A 17,449-nucleotide genomic window follows, 5' to 3' on the forward strand; every position below is an offset into this window, starting at 1 on the left:
TGTAGAATCCCTTTCCTTGAGCCTGTGATAGCCAAAATTGCATGCCTACCATAAATGCTGAATTACGTAAAATGCCTTTGTAAGACTCTGATGTTAGTTCCTGCTCACACTTTTCTAACTCACTACAATCCACTTTAGTCTTTGCATTGGCATTTCTGTTTAGAAGAGCAAACCAGGAATGATGACTCTGGGCTGAGAATCTGGAATGCAGATTATAACTGCTCGGCAAGTTCGCTTGCTTTATGTAAACTGGCTGCACTTCTTTTGTCCTCATTTGGAAAATAGCTTTGGCTGCTTGATATCGCCACATCTTCCATTTTACACATTCTCAGTTTCTGACAAGAAAAGTAGAGAGGAATGCCACACTGTTGCAAATCTGCAGATACGCATCAGTTTAACCTTATTTGTTCTGGTGGATTTTTGTAGATGAGAATGAATATTTAGGCTGCAAAATTCCAGCTTGATTCCCTTCTCTTGGTTCCAATTTCCCAGGGTTTGTTTGCTCAAATGCCCAATGTAACAGCACTACTCTATTCTAGGGGCCACCTTCCACTGCTATGGGTTGACCTCAACAGGCATTAAACCTGCATGCAGAGCCAGGTATGGTGGCACATGCTTATAATCCTGGCTCGAGACTGCAGTAAGTTATGATCACAGAACTCCGGCCTGGGCAACATAGCAAGACCTTGTCTGTAAAAATAAATGATAAGTAAATAAAACATTTTAAAAACCTGCATATAGAAATGAAAGTCCATGATAGAAGAGCAAAAAAATCAAATGCAATCCTGGAGCTATGTGGAAACCTAAGGACAGATGAATATGTCTAGATTAAAGCTCTTTAGCATCTACTGTCCATCTTATGGGATTCCATAGACAAACATACAGTAGAAAAGCCCAAAATAAAATGGCTTAATTCTATATTTAAAACTATATTTTGTCCTTATTTGTGTTATTGCAGTTACGTAGACTATTAGTTTTTCATGCACAGGCAAGAGCTAACCAAATACACTGATTCCCCAATGTGACCCTCTATAGCATCAAGACCTATTTTTATAGTAGTGTAAGTACACGCACCAACTATTATGTGTTCTTATGAAGTAATCGTCATCCTGTCAACTGCTGTAATATCCTGGGGAAGTTGCTGAGCAATGCTGGTGTTCTATGGTTATGCAGTACTTGGCCAAGCTCAGTGGGTAATTTCTCCTAAGTATATATATGCTTAAATGGCACCTAACAATTATCTCTCTTTGGAAGAGTGCAAGTGTAGCATGCCCACTCTCCCAGATGTGTGCACACTACCGCCTCCACAGAACTGTCCCATTGCCTCTTCTCTCTAGAAGCTCTGGGTTAGTCCTTTCTCTAGGCACAGAAGCAGCTGAGTGAACTCTGTGCCTAGGGCAGCTGTCACTGTTCTTTTCTCACCTCTGGGAGTTACAACAGAGAAAACCTATTCTCCAGAAAAAGACCACCCTCTACAATGTCTTCATAGGAAAAAAAAAAAAATGGTCACACCTGTGACACAGCCCCAAGTTTTTGAATTCTTATAGGCACCTTGGATCAAAACTACTCAGTAACCTGCGGTAATGGAAAAGAAAAACAACAGAGTATGACATTTATTCATGTACCAAATTCTTGGTTTCTCACCTATTAATTTTTGATCTCGCAAATTTTGCTGGAACAGAACATGATAGAGTACTGGCTCTAAAGTTCTAGGTTCAGATAATAAACTCAAAAGGGGTTTAGGAAACTAATCCAAGGGAGAATCATAAATTTGAACCTTAACATGGACTCTTGTTCTCCACATTAAAATATATTGTACTACCATTTTTCATACAAATGATCAAAGAAACCAAGAGTTGGCTCTTCGAAAGAATATACAAGAATGCTAGACAGCTGGCCACATTAACAAAAAAAGAGAGAAGATTCAAATAAGTGCAATCAGAAATGACACAGATGACATCACAACTGATCCCACAGAATTACAAAAGATTCTCAAAGACTATTATGAATACCTCTATGCACACAAATTAGAAAATCTAGAGGAAATGGATAAATTCCTGGAAACATACAACCTCTCAAGATTGAACTAGGAAGAAAGTGAAAACCTGAACAGACCAATAACAAGCTCTGAAATGGAATCAGTAATTTAAAAAAACCTACCAACCAAAAAAGAAAAAGTCCCGGATCAGATGGGTTCACAGCCACATTCTACCAGATGTGCAAGGAACTGGTACCAATCCTACTGCAACTATGCCAAAACATTGAGGAGGAAGGGCTCTTCCCTGATGCATTATATGAAGCCAGCATCATCTTTATACCAAAAGATGGCAGAGACACAACAAAAAAAGAAAATTATTAGGCCAATATCCCTGATGAACATAGATGCAAAAATCCTCAACAAAATACTGGCAAATCAAATCCAGCGACACATCAAAAAGTTAATTAACCACAACCAAGTATGTTTTATCCCTGGGATGCAAGGTTGGTTCAGTATGTGCAAATCAATAAATGTGATTTATATTATAAACAGAATTTAAAGCAAAACACATGATGATCTCAATAGCCTCAGAAAAAGATTTTGATTAAATCTAACATCCCTTCATTATAGAAACTTTGAAAAGAGTAAGCATCAAACATACCTCAAAATAATAAAAACCATCTATGACAAACCCACAACCAACATCATACTGAATGGGCAAAGCTACAAGCATATCCCCTGAGAACAGGAACAAAACAAAGACTCCCGCTCTCATTACTCCTATTCAATATGGCATTGCAAGCCCTAGCCAGAGCAATCAGGCAAGAGAAAGAAATAAAAGGCAACCCAATAGGAAAAGAAGAAGTTAAATTATCTTTCTTGACTGATAATATTATTCTTTACTTAGAAAACCCCAAAGACTCTTACAAAAGACTACTATAACTCATCAATGATTTTAGCAAGGTTTCAGGATACAAAATCAATGTACAAAAATCGGTAGCATTTCTACACACCAACAACATCCATGCTGAGAGTCAAATCAAGAACACAGTCCCATTGACAATAGCCACAAAGAAAATAAAATACCTAGGAACACAGCTAAAAAAGGAAGCGAAAGATCTCTATGTGGAGAACTACGAAACACTGCTGAAAGAAGTCAGAGACAACACAAATAAATGGAAAAACATTTCATGCTCATGGATAGGAAGACTGAGTATTGTTACAATGGCCATACTACCTAAAGCAATTTACAGATTCAACACTATTCCTATCAAACTACCAATGTCATTCTTCACAGAATTAGAAAACACTATTCTAAAGTTCATATGACTCCATAAAAGAGCCTGAGTAGCCAAAGCAATTATAAACAATGACAACAACAAAACAAACAAACAAAGCTGGAGGCATCAAACTACCTGACTTCAAATATACTATAAGGCTACAGTAACCAAAACAGCATGGTACTGGTAAAAAAAAACAGACCTATAGATCAGTGTAACAGAACAGAGAACACAGAAATAAAGGCACACATCTAGAGCCATCTGATTTTCAACAAGGCTGACAAAAACAAGCAGTGGGGAAGGGACTCTCTATTAAATAAATAGTGTAGGTATAACTGCTAACCATATGTAGAAGAATGAAACTGGACTCTTACATTTCACCACATACAAAAATTAACTCAAAATGGATTAAAGATTTAAATATAAGACCTCAAACTATAAAATCCTTGAAGAAAGCCTGGGAAATACCCATCGCAACACCACCCTTGGCAAATAATTTTTTACTAAGTCCCTAAAAGCAACTGTAACAAAAACGAAAATTGACAAGTGGGACCTAATTAAATTAAAGAGCTTCTGCACAGCAAAAGAAACTACCAACAAAGTAAAAAGACAACTGATAGAATGAGAGAAAATATGCACAAACTATGCATCTGAAAAAGGTCTAATAACCAGGATCTATAAGGAACTTAAAAAAATTGACAAGCAAATAATCCCACTAAAAAAATGGACAAAGACATGAACTGACACTTCTCAAAAGAAGACATACAAGTGGCTAACAAACATGAAAAATTGCCTATCATCACTAATCATCAGAGAAATACAAATTTAAACCACAACGAGATACCATCTCCCACCAGTTAGAATGGCTATTACTAAAAAGTCAAAAAACAACAGATGCTGGCAAGGCTGCGGAGAAAAGGGAATGCTTACACACTGTTGGTAGGAATGTGAATTTGTTCAGCCAACGTGGAAAGCAGTTTGGAAATTTCTCAAAACATTTAAATCAGAGCTACCATTCAGCCCAACAATCTCACTACTGAGTATATACCTGAAGGAAACTAGATCATTATACCAAAATGACACATGCACCTACATGCTCATTGCCATGCAATTTCACAGTAGCAAATACATTGAATCAACCTAGGTGCCCATCAATGGTGGACTAAATAAAGAAAATGTGGTACATACACATCATGGAATACTACACAGCCATAAAAAAGACTGAAATCATGTCTTTTGTGGTAACATGAATGGATTTGGAGGCCATAATCCTAAACAAATTAACACAGAAACAGAAAACCAAATACTGCATGTTCTCACTTATAAGTGGGAGCTGAGCACTGAGCACACATGGACATAAACATGGGAATACTATATACTATGGACTACTAGAGAGGGGAGGGAGGGGACTGTGGGTTGAAAAACTACCTATTGGGTACTATGCTCACTACCTGGGTGCAATATACTCACATAACAAACCTGCATATGTACCCCCTGTATCTAAAATAAAAGCTGAAATTAAAAACATATATTTTTAAAAGTACTATATGTGTACTATTTTTAATTATGAAATGCCAACTTGTTAATATCCTCTCTCTCTCCTCCTCTCCCTCCCCTGCTCAGTGTCTCTTGCTCTTTTCTCTCTCTTGCTGTCTTCTTTTCCCCCTTCCTCATTAAGCTGTATGGTTAAGGAAATGAAAGCAATCTCTGCTTCAAGGCACAGCCAAAAGGAATCAGCACTCTTGACTTTGACATCTCCAATTCCTTCTACCACACTTCGTCAGAGGAAAAAAAAACAAAAAATGACAGGAAACTTCTAGATGAGATGATTCCCTGCCATTATCCTTAAAGATCTATCCAAATCACGTCATTCCTTTCACTTGCTAATTGGTTTCATAAGTCTTCTTCCTTTCCTTGTATTTTCTATTCTTGTTTTCGGGGCAATTGCCGACGTATGCATAGTTCTGGATTTTATTTTAAGTAATTTGTAGTTGACTATCGTTTATTTGTGCAATTGGTGTAATTAAATCTAATTACATAATTGGTGAAAGACTGAGTAATCACATAATTAGAATGTGCAATAATAACAGTTGAAATCCTATTGTTATGACGTGTAATGATACAATTATGATGTATAACATTCACAGGGTACTCTGCAAAGAGCAAACATGGCTCTAACCCTGCCTGAATGGAGCACAGCTAAAGTTGGAGACCTGGAAAGTAGCCTTTAGCACCTATACTTGGACTTGCTCATCATATTTATCCCCCTAATATAGCCTTCAACTTTCATACTCCACGGGAATCAAAGGCAGCAGGGGAGGCCTAAGGAAGGTCCTCATGAGGGCAGGAGCACCCACATCTTCAAGAACCAAATCACCAATACAACCAGCCCTTAGACAGAAAGGAGCAGCAAGAGATGGACTCACATATCTGAAACAGTCATTCCTGCATGACAGGTTTAAATCTGAAATTGTAATCAGGACGCAAAAAGATAGGGTTGGAAAATGTCTGGTGATCACACACACAATTACAAGTGGGCCTAGTGATTATGGCCTGGGACATAACTCCCAGCTCTCAGTCTGCCCTCTCCACCCCAACTCCAGTCATCTTAATCACCGGGACATAGATCAACCACCAGATGTGCTGGCCTCCCAGGTCCTTGCTCTGCTGATTGTCGGTGACCCTTTCCTTTCCTCCACGCCACCCACCCACCTCCATGATCTTGCTCTGGACCACATTATTTCATCATGAAATGTGTATGTACCACATGATGAAAGCAGCAACTGTAGTGTTTCTGATATCTCGGCCTCAAACACCCCATTCATCAACAGCAACCTCTCATCCTTGTGCTCACCTGTTCACGTGCTCCCCACTGGGACCCTTCCCCAACCTCAGAGAAATCTCCAAATTCTGGACACCTCCCCCAACATCGCTCCCCTGGCCAGCCATCTGCTCCCTGCCTTACCTCGCAACCCTCCTTGTCCAGCCTAATTCCCATAGTCCACCATTGTCATCATCCCTGGGCAGCACCCTCCTTCCATAACAGAAGCTCTCAGCCCTGCTTCACACCAGCCTTGGAAAGCTGAAAGTTCCTGAATAAAACCACACAAGGGAAATGACTGGTTTCGCTTTAAATTCATGATCTCAAACTGCAAATTGACACTCCATACTGACTGGCAAACTGCTATTTTTCTTGAATTGGTTTGCTTTCCAATTTTCCAAGGCCACTATTTCACTGTTTTTCTTCTCTCCTCCAACCTCCCATGTTCTTTTCTGCACCATCACGCTCAGTGGATGGCCTCACCTCATCATGTCATTAAAAGTCACATAAAAGAATCAGGCTGGTTACACTTTTTTTCCTACCAGCAGCTCTCCAACACTGCACTCACAGGCGCCCAGCACATCCTCTGCTTCTTCATTCATAACACACCATGCCCTCCACAGACACTCTTTCCGCCCTATACTGTCTAACTGTACTGTGTTGCTATAGCAAGCTCTCCCTTGCTGCTGGAGCTCTGCTGCCAAAATATAAGCTTGCTCAACTGTCCTCCATAGCCAACCACATTTCCAGAGACTGTTGCAGGCTCCAACCTTTAGCCTGTTTCGATCAGGCCCTCCCTCTACTCACTAGATCTTCAATATCAAAGAAACCAGCAACATCCCTGTCACAAACTCCACAGATGACCCTGGACCCTTACCTTCCCTCTGTCTCAACAGTTTAGCAATTGGCTACTCCCTCTGCTCGAAACCCTCTCCTCCTCAGGCTTCTGACATCTCCTCGCCCTGCATGTGACCTTCCTCAGTTTCCCATCCAGCCTCCTCCTGCTTTACTCACCCTCTAAATGTTGGGCATCCTCTTGCCTTCACCCTGGGCACCTTCTCTCCTCTCTCTACATTCTTTCCCAAGATGGCACCATCAACTCACAGGCATTCAAAGTCATCTTTGTAATTTCCAAATGTAATATGATTCCTCTCTTCTGAGTTCTGGACTCAATTATCCACCTTGCTGTTTGACATCTTCTCTTTTGGGTGTCACAAACTTCTTAAACTGAACGTATCCAAGATGGAAATCCTGATTTCTCCCCAGTGCAGCCCTTATTCCCCAGTGTAGCCCCTCCCTTCCCAGTAAATGCTACCACCAGCGACCTGTCATTGAAGCCAAACACTAGAAGGCTAGAAGGACCCTGATTCCTCCCTCCATTCGCTCCACATCCAATCCATCAGGATGTCATGTCCAAAATGTCTTTCTCCTCTTTAATTTCCCTACTTCACCATCCCACTAGATCAAGCCAGTGTCCTCTTCTGTTGGGATGGTCTTCTCTTTTATCTTCTGAGCATGATTACAGATTGCACCTGTTTTGTTTTGTCTGTCTTTTACTTTTGCTTTTTTTTTTTTTTGGCCTGTCTCCTTCTCTAGACTGTAAATGTTCCCTGATTACATTTACTGTTTTACTTATTTACAGTATCTAGTATAGATCAGGTAATTAACTTTCATCAGATAAATAAATAAATGACTATGGTGTTGGCATCTATAATATGCAGACTATGAGCCTCATGGTAAACTTATAAGGGCCATGATGAAAGCCAGGGCCAGAGCAGAGATAATAAAATTAGCTAAAAGCTACTCAAAAAGTTAAACATCGAGATACCATATCTTGATATGCTATGAACTGGATTGCATTCCCCCAAATTCATATGTTGAAGCTTCAATCCCCAGTGTTATGGTATTTGGAGCTGGGGCCTTTGGGAGATAATTAGGTCTAATCAGGTCATAAGAGTGGGGCCTTATGATGGGATTAATGTCCTTGTAAGAACAGAAACTAGTGAGCAGTGAGCTTGTCCCTCCCCCAACACCTCTCCCTCTCCCTCTCTCTCTCTCTCTCTCTGCCATGTGAGGACACAGCAAGAAGTTGGCCATCTGCAAGCCTGAAGAGAGCCCTCACCAGAAATTGACCATGCTGTTGCCTTGATCTTAGACTTCTTAGCCTCCATTTCTATCTTGAAAACATCATGCTAATTGAAAGAAGGAAGTCACAAAAAGCCACGTATTACAAAACTCCATTTGTATGAAATGTCTAGAACAGGCAACTCTATAGAGACAGAAAGTAGATGAATAGTTGCCTAGGGCTGAGAAGATTGGGGGACTGGGAAATGTGGAATGATTACCAATTGATACAGGGTTTCTTTCTGGGGTGTTGAAAATGTTCTGGAATTAGATTGCGGTGATAGTTGCACAACTCTGTGACTATACTAGAAATCACTTTAAATGAGTGAATTATATAGTAGATGAAATGTATTTCAATACAACTATGAAGAAGAAGAGGGGAGGAGGGGAAGTGGGAAGGAAGGGTGAGAGAAGGGGGAGAAAGAGAAGGCGAACAGCAGCAGCTCAAGTTAGTTAACGTCGCTGAGTTAGTCTATGGAATCTAAGTTGCCACCAACAAAAAAGTAAGCCACTGTTTTATATGCTACCAAGAAAGAAAATGTTTACCAATTATAGCCATAAGAAGTCATGAATGATGAGGCACTTCCTGATTTTGGAGATTTTAAACTATGAAAAAATTGTATCTTAGAATTAGTAAAATATAGTACATGTAGCTGTTGTCAGATCTAGGTAGCAACTTCTGAAGCTTTCTAAATTAGAATTATTTCTTTAAAGAGAATGTACTAACCATGAACTTATTCATTCATAAGAAAAAAAATTGTATCAAATGAGTATTATAAGCTGGATATTGGCTTTATATATGGTATTGACTCTGTGCACATCATCACATCATTCATTTAATCCTCAACAACTACCCTTCAAGATAAGCATTATATTCCTCATTTTATAGACAAGGGCATGGGCTACAGAAAGTTCCCACAGTTCTTAAGTGGCAGAGCCAGGATCCTAAGCCATGTCTCCAGGTCTCTGCTCTGTCCCTGTGTTATGAATGAACAGTTCAGATGCAGAAACCTTGTAAGCAAAAACTGAATTTTTGGCCAGGCATGGTGGCTCACGCCTATAATTCCAGCACTTTGGGAGGCCAAGGTGGGCGGATCACCTGAGGTCAGGAGATTGAGACCAGCTTGGCCAACATGACAAAACCCTGTCTCTACTAAAAATACAAAAATTAGCCAGGTGTGGTGGTGTGTGCCTGTGGTCCCAGCTACTCGGGAGGCTGAGGCAGGAGAATCACTTGAACCAGGAAGGTGGAGACTGCAGTGAGCTGAGATCATGCCACTGCACTCCAACCTGGGCGACTCTGTCTCAAAAAAAAAAAAAAAAAAAACAACAAAAAACAAACTAACAAAAAAACTAAACAAAGAAGAAAACTAAATTTTTTTCTAAGCCCAATTTTTCCTCTGTCAGCTTTAGAGATGTAGATGCCCATCAGTGCCATCATCTCAGGCCTTACTTCTCACATGGCCACCTTCTCCCAACATCAACTGGTATGTATAAAGGGATATGAATTACAGTACATTTCTGGAGAATATTCTTGGCCACCCTTGAATTTCCTGAGTTCAATATGTTGGTTTGCCATGAAGTCTCCAGGAGCTGCCGAATGAAAACATAGAGATACTTACAGATGACACAGACAGAACAAAGTGGAAAATGAGAAACAAAAGAAGAAAAAAGTGGTATGAAGTGCAGGTGCACCTCAATTTATGCTGCAGATGCTTTCTTGAAAATTATGTGTAGATCAAATTGATTTACGAACTAAACCCTATTGTAAATTCAACAAGAACATTGTGATGGAAACTTTTGTAATGAGAAAAATTTATTTTTGTTGAGAATAGTTGATTCTCAGCCTCTCTTTTGAATTTACTTGTTATTCTTCTCAAGAGGAGCCTACTTGCACATAAAAGTTCAATAACCCCCTGGGATTCTTGATGTACAGGAATGTCATAAGACCAAAATGCTTTATAAAGGCTTAACAATATAAACTATCTATGCCACTTATAATAGCCATTTCCATAATACTTTAAATATATATCTCAACACAATGGGACGGTTGAGAGGATGCTTCTCAGGTATGGAATTCTAGGATCACTATTGAAGGAGATTATTTGAGTGGGTGGGGAAGTTCAGAGGAGAAAAGTATCTCCCTTGGATAACCAAAAGCCCTGAACCCTTCTCTCCTGACAGTTGAGAGGGAGGGAGAAGTTGAAGGAGTCCAGTACTCCATTCCCAAATGACACCCCATGGCCTCCTTGCAAATTACAATGTCACTAGTTCCCTGGTCTTCTACAGTCAAAGGTTACAAAATGGCCACCCATACAGGTTTCAAAAATCAAAAGTGTTACATTTCTTAAAATGGATTTGCAGAACTACTTGAATGAATAAAAGATCTGCAAGACATACTCCATGTTCCCACTGGGGAATAAGTCACTGGAGTTGAGTAGATGCTCCTGAAGACATGCCTCCTGGTCCCCACTACTTCTTAAGCCTTGCATCCAGTCTGGCTCCTGCAGGCATTTTCACTTGCACCCCAGTAAGAGTCTCATCTGACCTAAGCGTCACCACCACTTGACTCAACCAATCCCATGTAGAGCCCGCAAATATTCATGATCCCAAAAACGTCCTTTCTTTAATGTGGTCTCATTTCAAAATATATGAGACTGTTGGATTTATTTATTTATTTATTGAGACAGAGTCTCACTCCATCGACCAGGCTGGAGTAGAGTGGTGCAATTTTGACTCACTGCAACCTCTGCTTCCTGGGTTCAAGTGATTCTCATGCCTCAGCCTCACAAGTAGCTGGGATCACACGTGCACGCCACTATATCCGGCTAATTTTTGTATTTTGGGTAGAGATGGGATTTCATTGTATTGGCCAGGCTGGTCTCAAACTCTTGGCCTCAAGTGATCTGCCCGCCTTGGCCTCCCAAAGTGCTGGGATTACAGGCATAAGCTACCGTGCCCGACCTTATTTTTTTATTTAATTTAATAAATTTTTTAGAGCTAGCCCAAATTCTTTCAGATCCTCTGTTCTTGAAGTGCCCTCCTGGTTCATTTCGTCTAGTGACAAATATGACTCCATATCACCACTTTCCCAGAGAATCAGCACAGCAGCCATGCCTCCAGAGCTTCTGCTTCAGAGATACGCTTAATAAATTCCCTTTACCCTTTGGACCACAAGGTTTAGAAAGGAATGTTGTTTTTGTTTTTGTTGTTGTTCTGCTTTCCATCAGCTTAATACAATCGTGACGACATGCTTCTAAGAAGGACCCTAAGACATTCATTTCTTTGAAGGACTATTACCAGTGAACTGACAATAAAAAGTTAATAGACATAGGACTCAGGCGCACTCAGGCTCTCACTCTGCTTAAACTAGTGGAGTAGGGGCAGAAGAGAGAGGTGTACATTCCATATCCATACCAGCCTGGGGTCTTGGGTTCTAAGAGTTCTTAGGTGTGGTGGCTTTGGCCTGAGCCCTAAACCCAGCAGCTGCAGTTAGTGCCAAAGCTTATAAGGGCAAAGAAAGTAAAAAAAGATCAGTGTTTTAAAGTCTCCACCCACCATATGATTTCTCAGCAACCTCAACTGTTTTTTTTTGTTGTTGTTTTGTTTTGCTTTTGAGACGGAGTTTTGCTCTGTCGCCCAGGTTGGAGTGCAGTGGCGCAATCTTGGCTCGCTGCAAGCTCTGCCCCCCTGGTTCAAGCAATTCTCCTGCCTCAGTCTCCCAAGTAGCTGGGACTACAGGTGCCCACTACCACACCTGGCTAATTTAGCAACCTCAAGTCTTAATCCATATGGGAACTGTAAGAAGATCCCGGTCTGTTTCGCATCACTAACGTGGTAACTCGTGATTGCTGAACACTGGCTGAGCAGCCATGCTCTGTCTGGCAGCATTGTTTTCTAAGCACTTAGGTGTATCTTCTCATTATGCTCATAAAATCCCCATTATCAGCTCCATTCTACAAGTGGAGACCTTGAAACTTAGGGAGCTTAAATAATAATAACTAAAATTCGTGAAGGGTGCCCTTCCAGCCCTCTACACATATCAGGCACTGTTCTGAGTGCTTTTATATGTTAACTCAATTAATCCTCATAACACCTTTTTTGTGTTACTATTTATGTTGTCTTCATATTACAAATGAAGAAGCTGAGGCACAGGAAAGAGGTGAAATAAGGTCACTTAGTTGGTGAGTAATTAAGGAGAACTTGAACTCGGGCAGCTTGACACCAAAGCTGTGCTTTTACTGCTAGGCTGATTTGCTCAAAGTCACACCACTGGTTAAGGCTGGAGTTTGAGTCTACTCCATGTGGTCAGAATCTAGAGCCACAGGGGCAGCCATGTGCTCTGTGGCCTGCTTAGATGTCCATGGGGTCAGATTTCCTCTGCAGTGGCTCCAACCCCTGGCAGCAGGGTCTGGGATGGATGTACTGCCTTTCTCAGAGCTAGGCTGGGAAAAATGTCTCCTTGTCATTTATTTTTGAAATGTCAGGAGATTTTAAAACTTCTAGGAGAGGAGATAAGTGATAAGAAGAAAATCTGGGTCGTTTTTGTGCATACGAAGGGGCCATTCTAATAGTGGTCTCAAGGGGTCTTTTCTAGACACAAGAGGAGAAGGTTGTGTTAGTAGCCCTCTCTTCCCTTCCTGGGGAGTTTGAAACTCTACCTAGTTTTGAAATCTAAAAATCCCCAAGCTCTTGGATCTGGTCCTTTTTACCCCCTTAGCCATACATTCCAGTTTCTGCTAAAAAGTCTGCCTCAAGACATAAGTGACACCCAACTCTTGGGTACCTGTTTTCTCTTTTCATAGAAACCAGAGCTTCTGGGGTTCTGAGACGTCTCTAACAGTCACTGACCTACCACTAGCAACTGGGTTCTACAAATAATGCCCCTGGGGAACTCAATAAAATTATCAATCACTAGCCCCCACAGGTCTTAATAGAGAGTGGATAGGTGGAAGGTTTATCAATCAGGATGAGTCATTTGATTCACCAAGGGAAAAGATAAATAAACCAACACTCCAATTAATTTTAACCTGAAAAGAAACTGCTAGCAAATGGTGCTTTAGCCAAGTCCGTAGGGTCTGAACAACCTTAATTATTCACAAATGCAAATTGCTTTTACTGCTTGCTAGATAATTTCTTCACGCCTTCCATCCAGTTCCTCTTCTCCTTACCATCCTCCTCTCTCCTCACCCAGTCTCTTTATTCCTGAAAAGCCAAAAGGAAATTTCTGGAAATGACCTTCTAATCACTCAAGCTTTTTCTTTAAAAAAATTTAATGAATCTTCCCAAGACCCTAATTAGCTTAGCCTGGGAGCCAGGCCTGCCCTAAGCCTAAATAATCCATAGATGGGCTTCAGGGACCGCATGAGCTAGCTGAAATTATATGCAAAATTGCGGGGGTGGGTGCAAAAACAAATCAGAAAAAATGAGTAAGACCTACTATTTGATAGCGCAAGAGGGTGATTATAGTCAATAGTAACCTAATTGTACATTTTAAAATAACTGCAGGAGTGTAATTGGATTGTTTGTAACACAAAGGATAAATGCTCTAGGGGATGGATACCCCATTCTCCATGATGTGATTATTACATATTGAGTGCTTGTATCAAAACAGGTCATGTACTCCATAAATATATACACTTGTGATATACCCACAAAAATTAAAAATTAAAAACGAACAAAAAATTGTGGGGGTAGGGTACTTCCTGACTCCCTGCCCATCCAGAGGTCCAATTTTCATCAAATTCTCAAGAAAGTCTATGTTCTCCCCAATCACCCAAAACAGCATTAAGCATTAAAAGACTAGACTGTACCCACCTAAACACTGCATCACAAGGAACATTTATGATGCAGAGTGACAGAGACCAGGCTTAGGAGCCAGAGAGATGCAGGTTCAAATCCCAGCTCTGTCACTTATGAGCTCCATGAATTTAGACAAGTGTCAAATTCTCTGAGCCTGTTTCATCATCTGTAAAATGGTGATCATCATAACTCCTTCATCACAGGATTACTGGGTGTCTATACAAAATAATATGAGAAAGCACATAGCATTTGTATATAGAAAGGGCAAAATGAAAATCCTCTCTACAAGAGAGAGAAAAAAGGCAGATCTAGGCTCAGGAGCAGAGACGCTGTTCTGTCTTTGGGAGCTGCATTTCTGGCTTTGCTAAAGATGAAGGTCACTGTACTACAAAGACAATCAGATTGGGATCACCCGTGGGAAATCCATAAGAATCAGATTGGAAGAGCACTCTTTATGAGCATCATATTAGATTATAAACCTTTTTATAGATCTTATAGTGGCATGCCCAATCTGATTTAAACTAAGCCTCTAACCCTCTATTCTTCTACTGTCTCTACCCACTACTCCCAACATAATGTGATAAGAAAAGTCTAAACATTTCAATCATGTACAATGTGAAGCTGCATCACAGTCAGGGCACTGAAATGACCCCAGGGAGTCTGCACAGCCAGATGCCAGCAGTCCTTCTGCAAGATCCAAATATTTTCAGGTTCTACCTGGGTCAGTTGGCTGCTCTGGGGTAAATATCAATTAGATGCTTCTAGATCTTTTGGCTGTTGGGACTTCCAGAACAGCATCAATGACTTCAAAAACATCCTGAAGTTGATTAATCTGCTCCTGTTGCATGGGCTAGATTCCTGACTCCAGAGAACAGGCCAACAAAACGCAGGCCAAGAGGACCCCACCTTTGCATTTCCATTTCTCATGGCAAGGTTGCCTCACTCCCAGAAAAAGAGAACTTCAGTTTTATTTTCTGAGACAGGCAGAGGATTGAAGCTGACTGCCATTCTCTATGTATCTGATTTTATATTGATTGGATTGTGGGCATGCTACTGGAGAGTTTAAATGCACTAAAATCATTTTATTATTTCTCTTTGGCTATAAAGAATTTTAATTTGGGGCTGGGTGTGGTGATTCACACCTGTAATCTCAGCACTTTGGGAGGCTGAGGCAGGCGAATCATGAGGTCAGGAGTTCCAGACCAGCCTGGCCAACATGGTGAAACCATGTCTCTACTAAAAATACAAAAAATTAGCCGGGCGTGGTGGCTCGCACCTGTAGTCCGAGCTGCCCGGGAGGCTGAGGCAGGAGAATTGTTTGAACCTAGGAAGCAGAGGTTGCAGTGAGCTGAGATCGCATCATTGCACTCCAGCTCTGGGTGACAGAGCAAGTCTCCGTCTCAGAAAACAAAAAACAAAAAACAAAAAAAACCCAGAATTTTAATTTGGAAGGCTCCTCATAGAAGTTGTAGTTTTTTCTCAAACCATGTTGTGACACATAGTGTATTGGCTTTTCAGATGACATTAACCCAGCCCCATGTTCATCTTGGTACTGCTCAGTTAACCCCTGCCCATCTGTATTTTTTGTCTTTAAAGTCTTTATTATCAACCTCACTTCCCAGCTATAAAAGCTGTTTGTCCCCCAAACAAGTTTAAAAGAAAGTGCAGAATAATCAGAGTGTGTCTAGAATGAATAAAATATGAGAATCCCATGACATCCAAGATGGGATATAGTCTTGATCGGCCATACAGACAGACGTGGTGACAGAAAACTCAGAAGCCAGGAGGGTCAGAGCGATGGAGCTTGCTAGAATACAAGTTCATTTTCTCAAATGTGAGTGTTTTGCCCTCTCTGATTTGCATGCCTCCTTTCCTTCCTCAATGGTGAGGCACCGTCTTCTAACCACAGATGACTTCTTTACGCCGCACAGTGGCAGATAGCATAGTTCCAAGGAGGGTGTGCTTGGATCTGGTAGAGGTCATGGACAAAGAGAAGAGGAAAGTGAAGTCTTGGTGGTACTGGTTCATGCAAAGAATCAAACAGCCCAGTGAGTCAGAGATCTGGAAAGTATGTGGAAGCCTTCAAGACTTCAAATATCCAACTGCCATGAGAGAAGTTCCAGAACAGAGAAGCCTCTTCCAGCACGGACCCAGCAGCTACAGAAGGGCTCAGATTGCTTGCTCTGCCATGCCTCTGCCATCTGCCCGCTGCTGAAGTCAGGCCCAGGGAAGAGGTGCTGCCCTTGAGCCAGCCATTCTCAACCGCTGTTTCTGCCTCTCACTTTGCCATATTTGCTCCATATCTGGGATGGTACAGTTCCACAGACCGAGATACACCTGGGGTTCAGCAGACCTAATTAGCCTTACATGTATTTGCTCCCAAAATAGGGAGTCATTTATTCCAGTTGCTGTCCTGACCAGCAAGGTGTGACCTAGGCCCGTGGCCCATAGCCCCAGACTGGGAGAGGAGCCACATTCCTTCTGAACAGTTTCTAAAAAACTTACAGTCCCAAATGAGTGATTAGAAGTAGAGTTTTGAGGATGGAGCTGAGCATGTGGATTTCACATCTCCTCTTTTCAGTACAGCTTTCAAGCCCCTAGATGCAAAGGCAGGACCCTGATGAACTTGCCTTTTCTATGACGGTCTTTACACCACAAGACAGGGGCTGCAGGACAAGCCCAGCTCCCAAAGACCCAGCCCAGAGCTCAGGAAAGCCAGGCTGCTTCTCACCAAAACTGAAAACTAGGACACCGTGGGAACACTTAGGACCCCACTCAGGCACCAGCTCCTCCCAGGAGCTCTTCCTCACCCTCCTGAAGTGCTGACCACCCCTCCCCTTGACTCACTCCCATTGCAGTGCCAACTCAGAACACCTATCCCCAAAGCCAGAGTTCCTGGGATTCAGATCTTGGAGGTGTCACCCATTCCTTATGCGACTCTGTGGGAGCTACTTAGTTAATCTGCACCCTAATGTCCTCATCTATCAAATGTCAATGATGACAGCACCCATCTCACAGACTTGGGTAAGGCTCAGGAGAGTTAATAAAAAGAAAATGCTTAGAACACGGACTAGAATAGTAAGCACTCAACATACTTCCTGTGCTGTTGTTGGCACCGCTGCTCCCACTTGTCAGATACCATGTGAGACGAGGAGCCCTTTGAAGGTGGGAAACTTTTTCTGTTTACTTCTATGGTCCTAGCACCCAGCACAGAGCATGGTGCACAAAAGGCTCAAAATATTTAATGAGTGAATGAATAAAGTGAATCCAGTTGGCAATGCTGGACTATATATATTCAGTTTGACTTGGTGATGGTTGCCTTACAGAGTCCTCCCCTGCAACGTCCTGAAAGAGGGGAGAATGTCAACGGGCAGGCACACTGGCCAGAGAGAAACTGAGCAATGTGAGAATGGCCAGGGGAGAATAGGCAATGCAGCAAAAAGA

General features: G+C 41.6%; 1 protein-coding gene across 21 annotated transcripts in view; it reads right to left on the bottom strand.

The window, feature by feature from the left end:
- Positions 1-17,449, bottom strand: part of LOC105465975 (potassium calcium-activated channel subfamily M alpha 1) — a 763,404-nt gene that overhangs the window by 335,066 nt on the left and 410,889 nt on the right. Inside the window, exon 1 of one of the 21 annotated variants that reach the window (XM_071068798.1) lies at positions 9,721-9,797. The exons of the other annotated variants lie outside the window; for them this stretch is intronic. Within the exon in view, the coding sequence (XP_070924899.1) occupies positions 9,721-9,782 (62 nt within the window). The 5' untranslated portion in view covers positions 9,783-9,797. Of the gene's footprint in view, positions 1-9,720; positions 9,798-17,449 lie in introns of those variants that run through there. 21 annotated transcript variants of the gene reach the window in all.

This window comes from Macaca nemestrina, chromosome 9 (assembly GCF_043159975.1).
Source record: "Macaca nemestrina isolate mMacNem1 chromosome 9, mMacNem.hap1, whole genome shotgun sequence".
Lineage (NCBI taxonomy): Eukaryota > Metazoa > Chordata > Mammalia > Primates > Cercopithecidae > Macaca > Macaca nemestrina.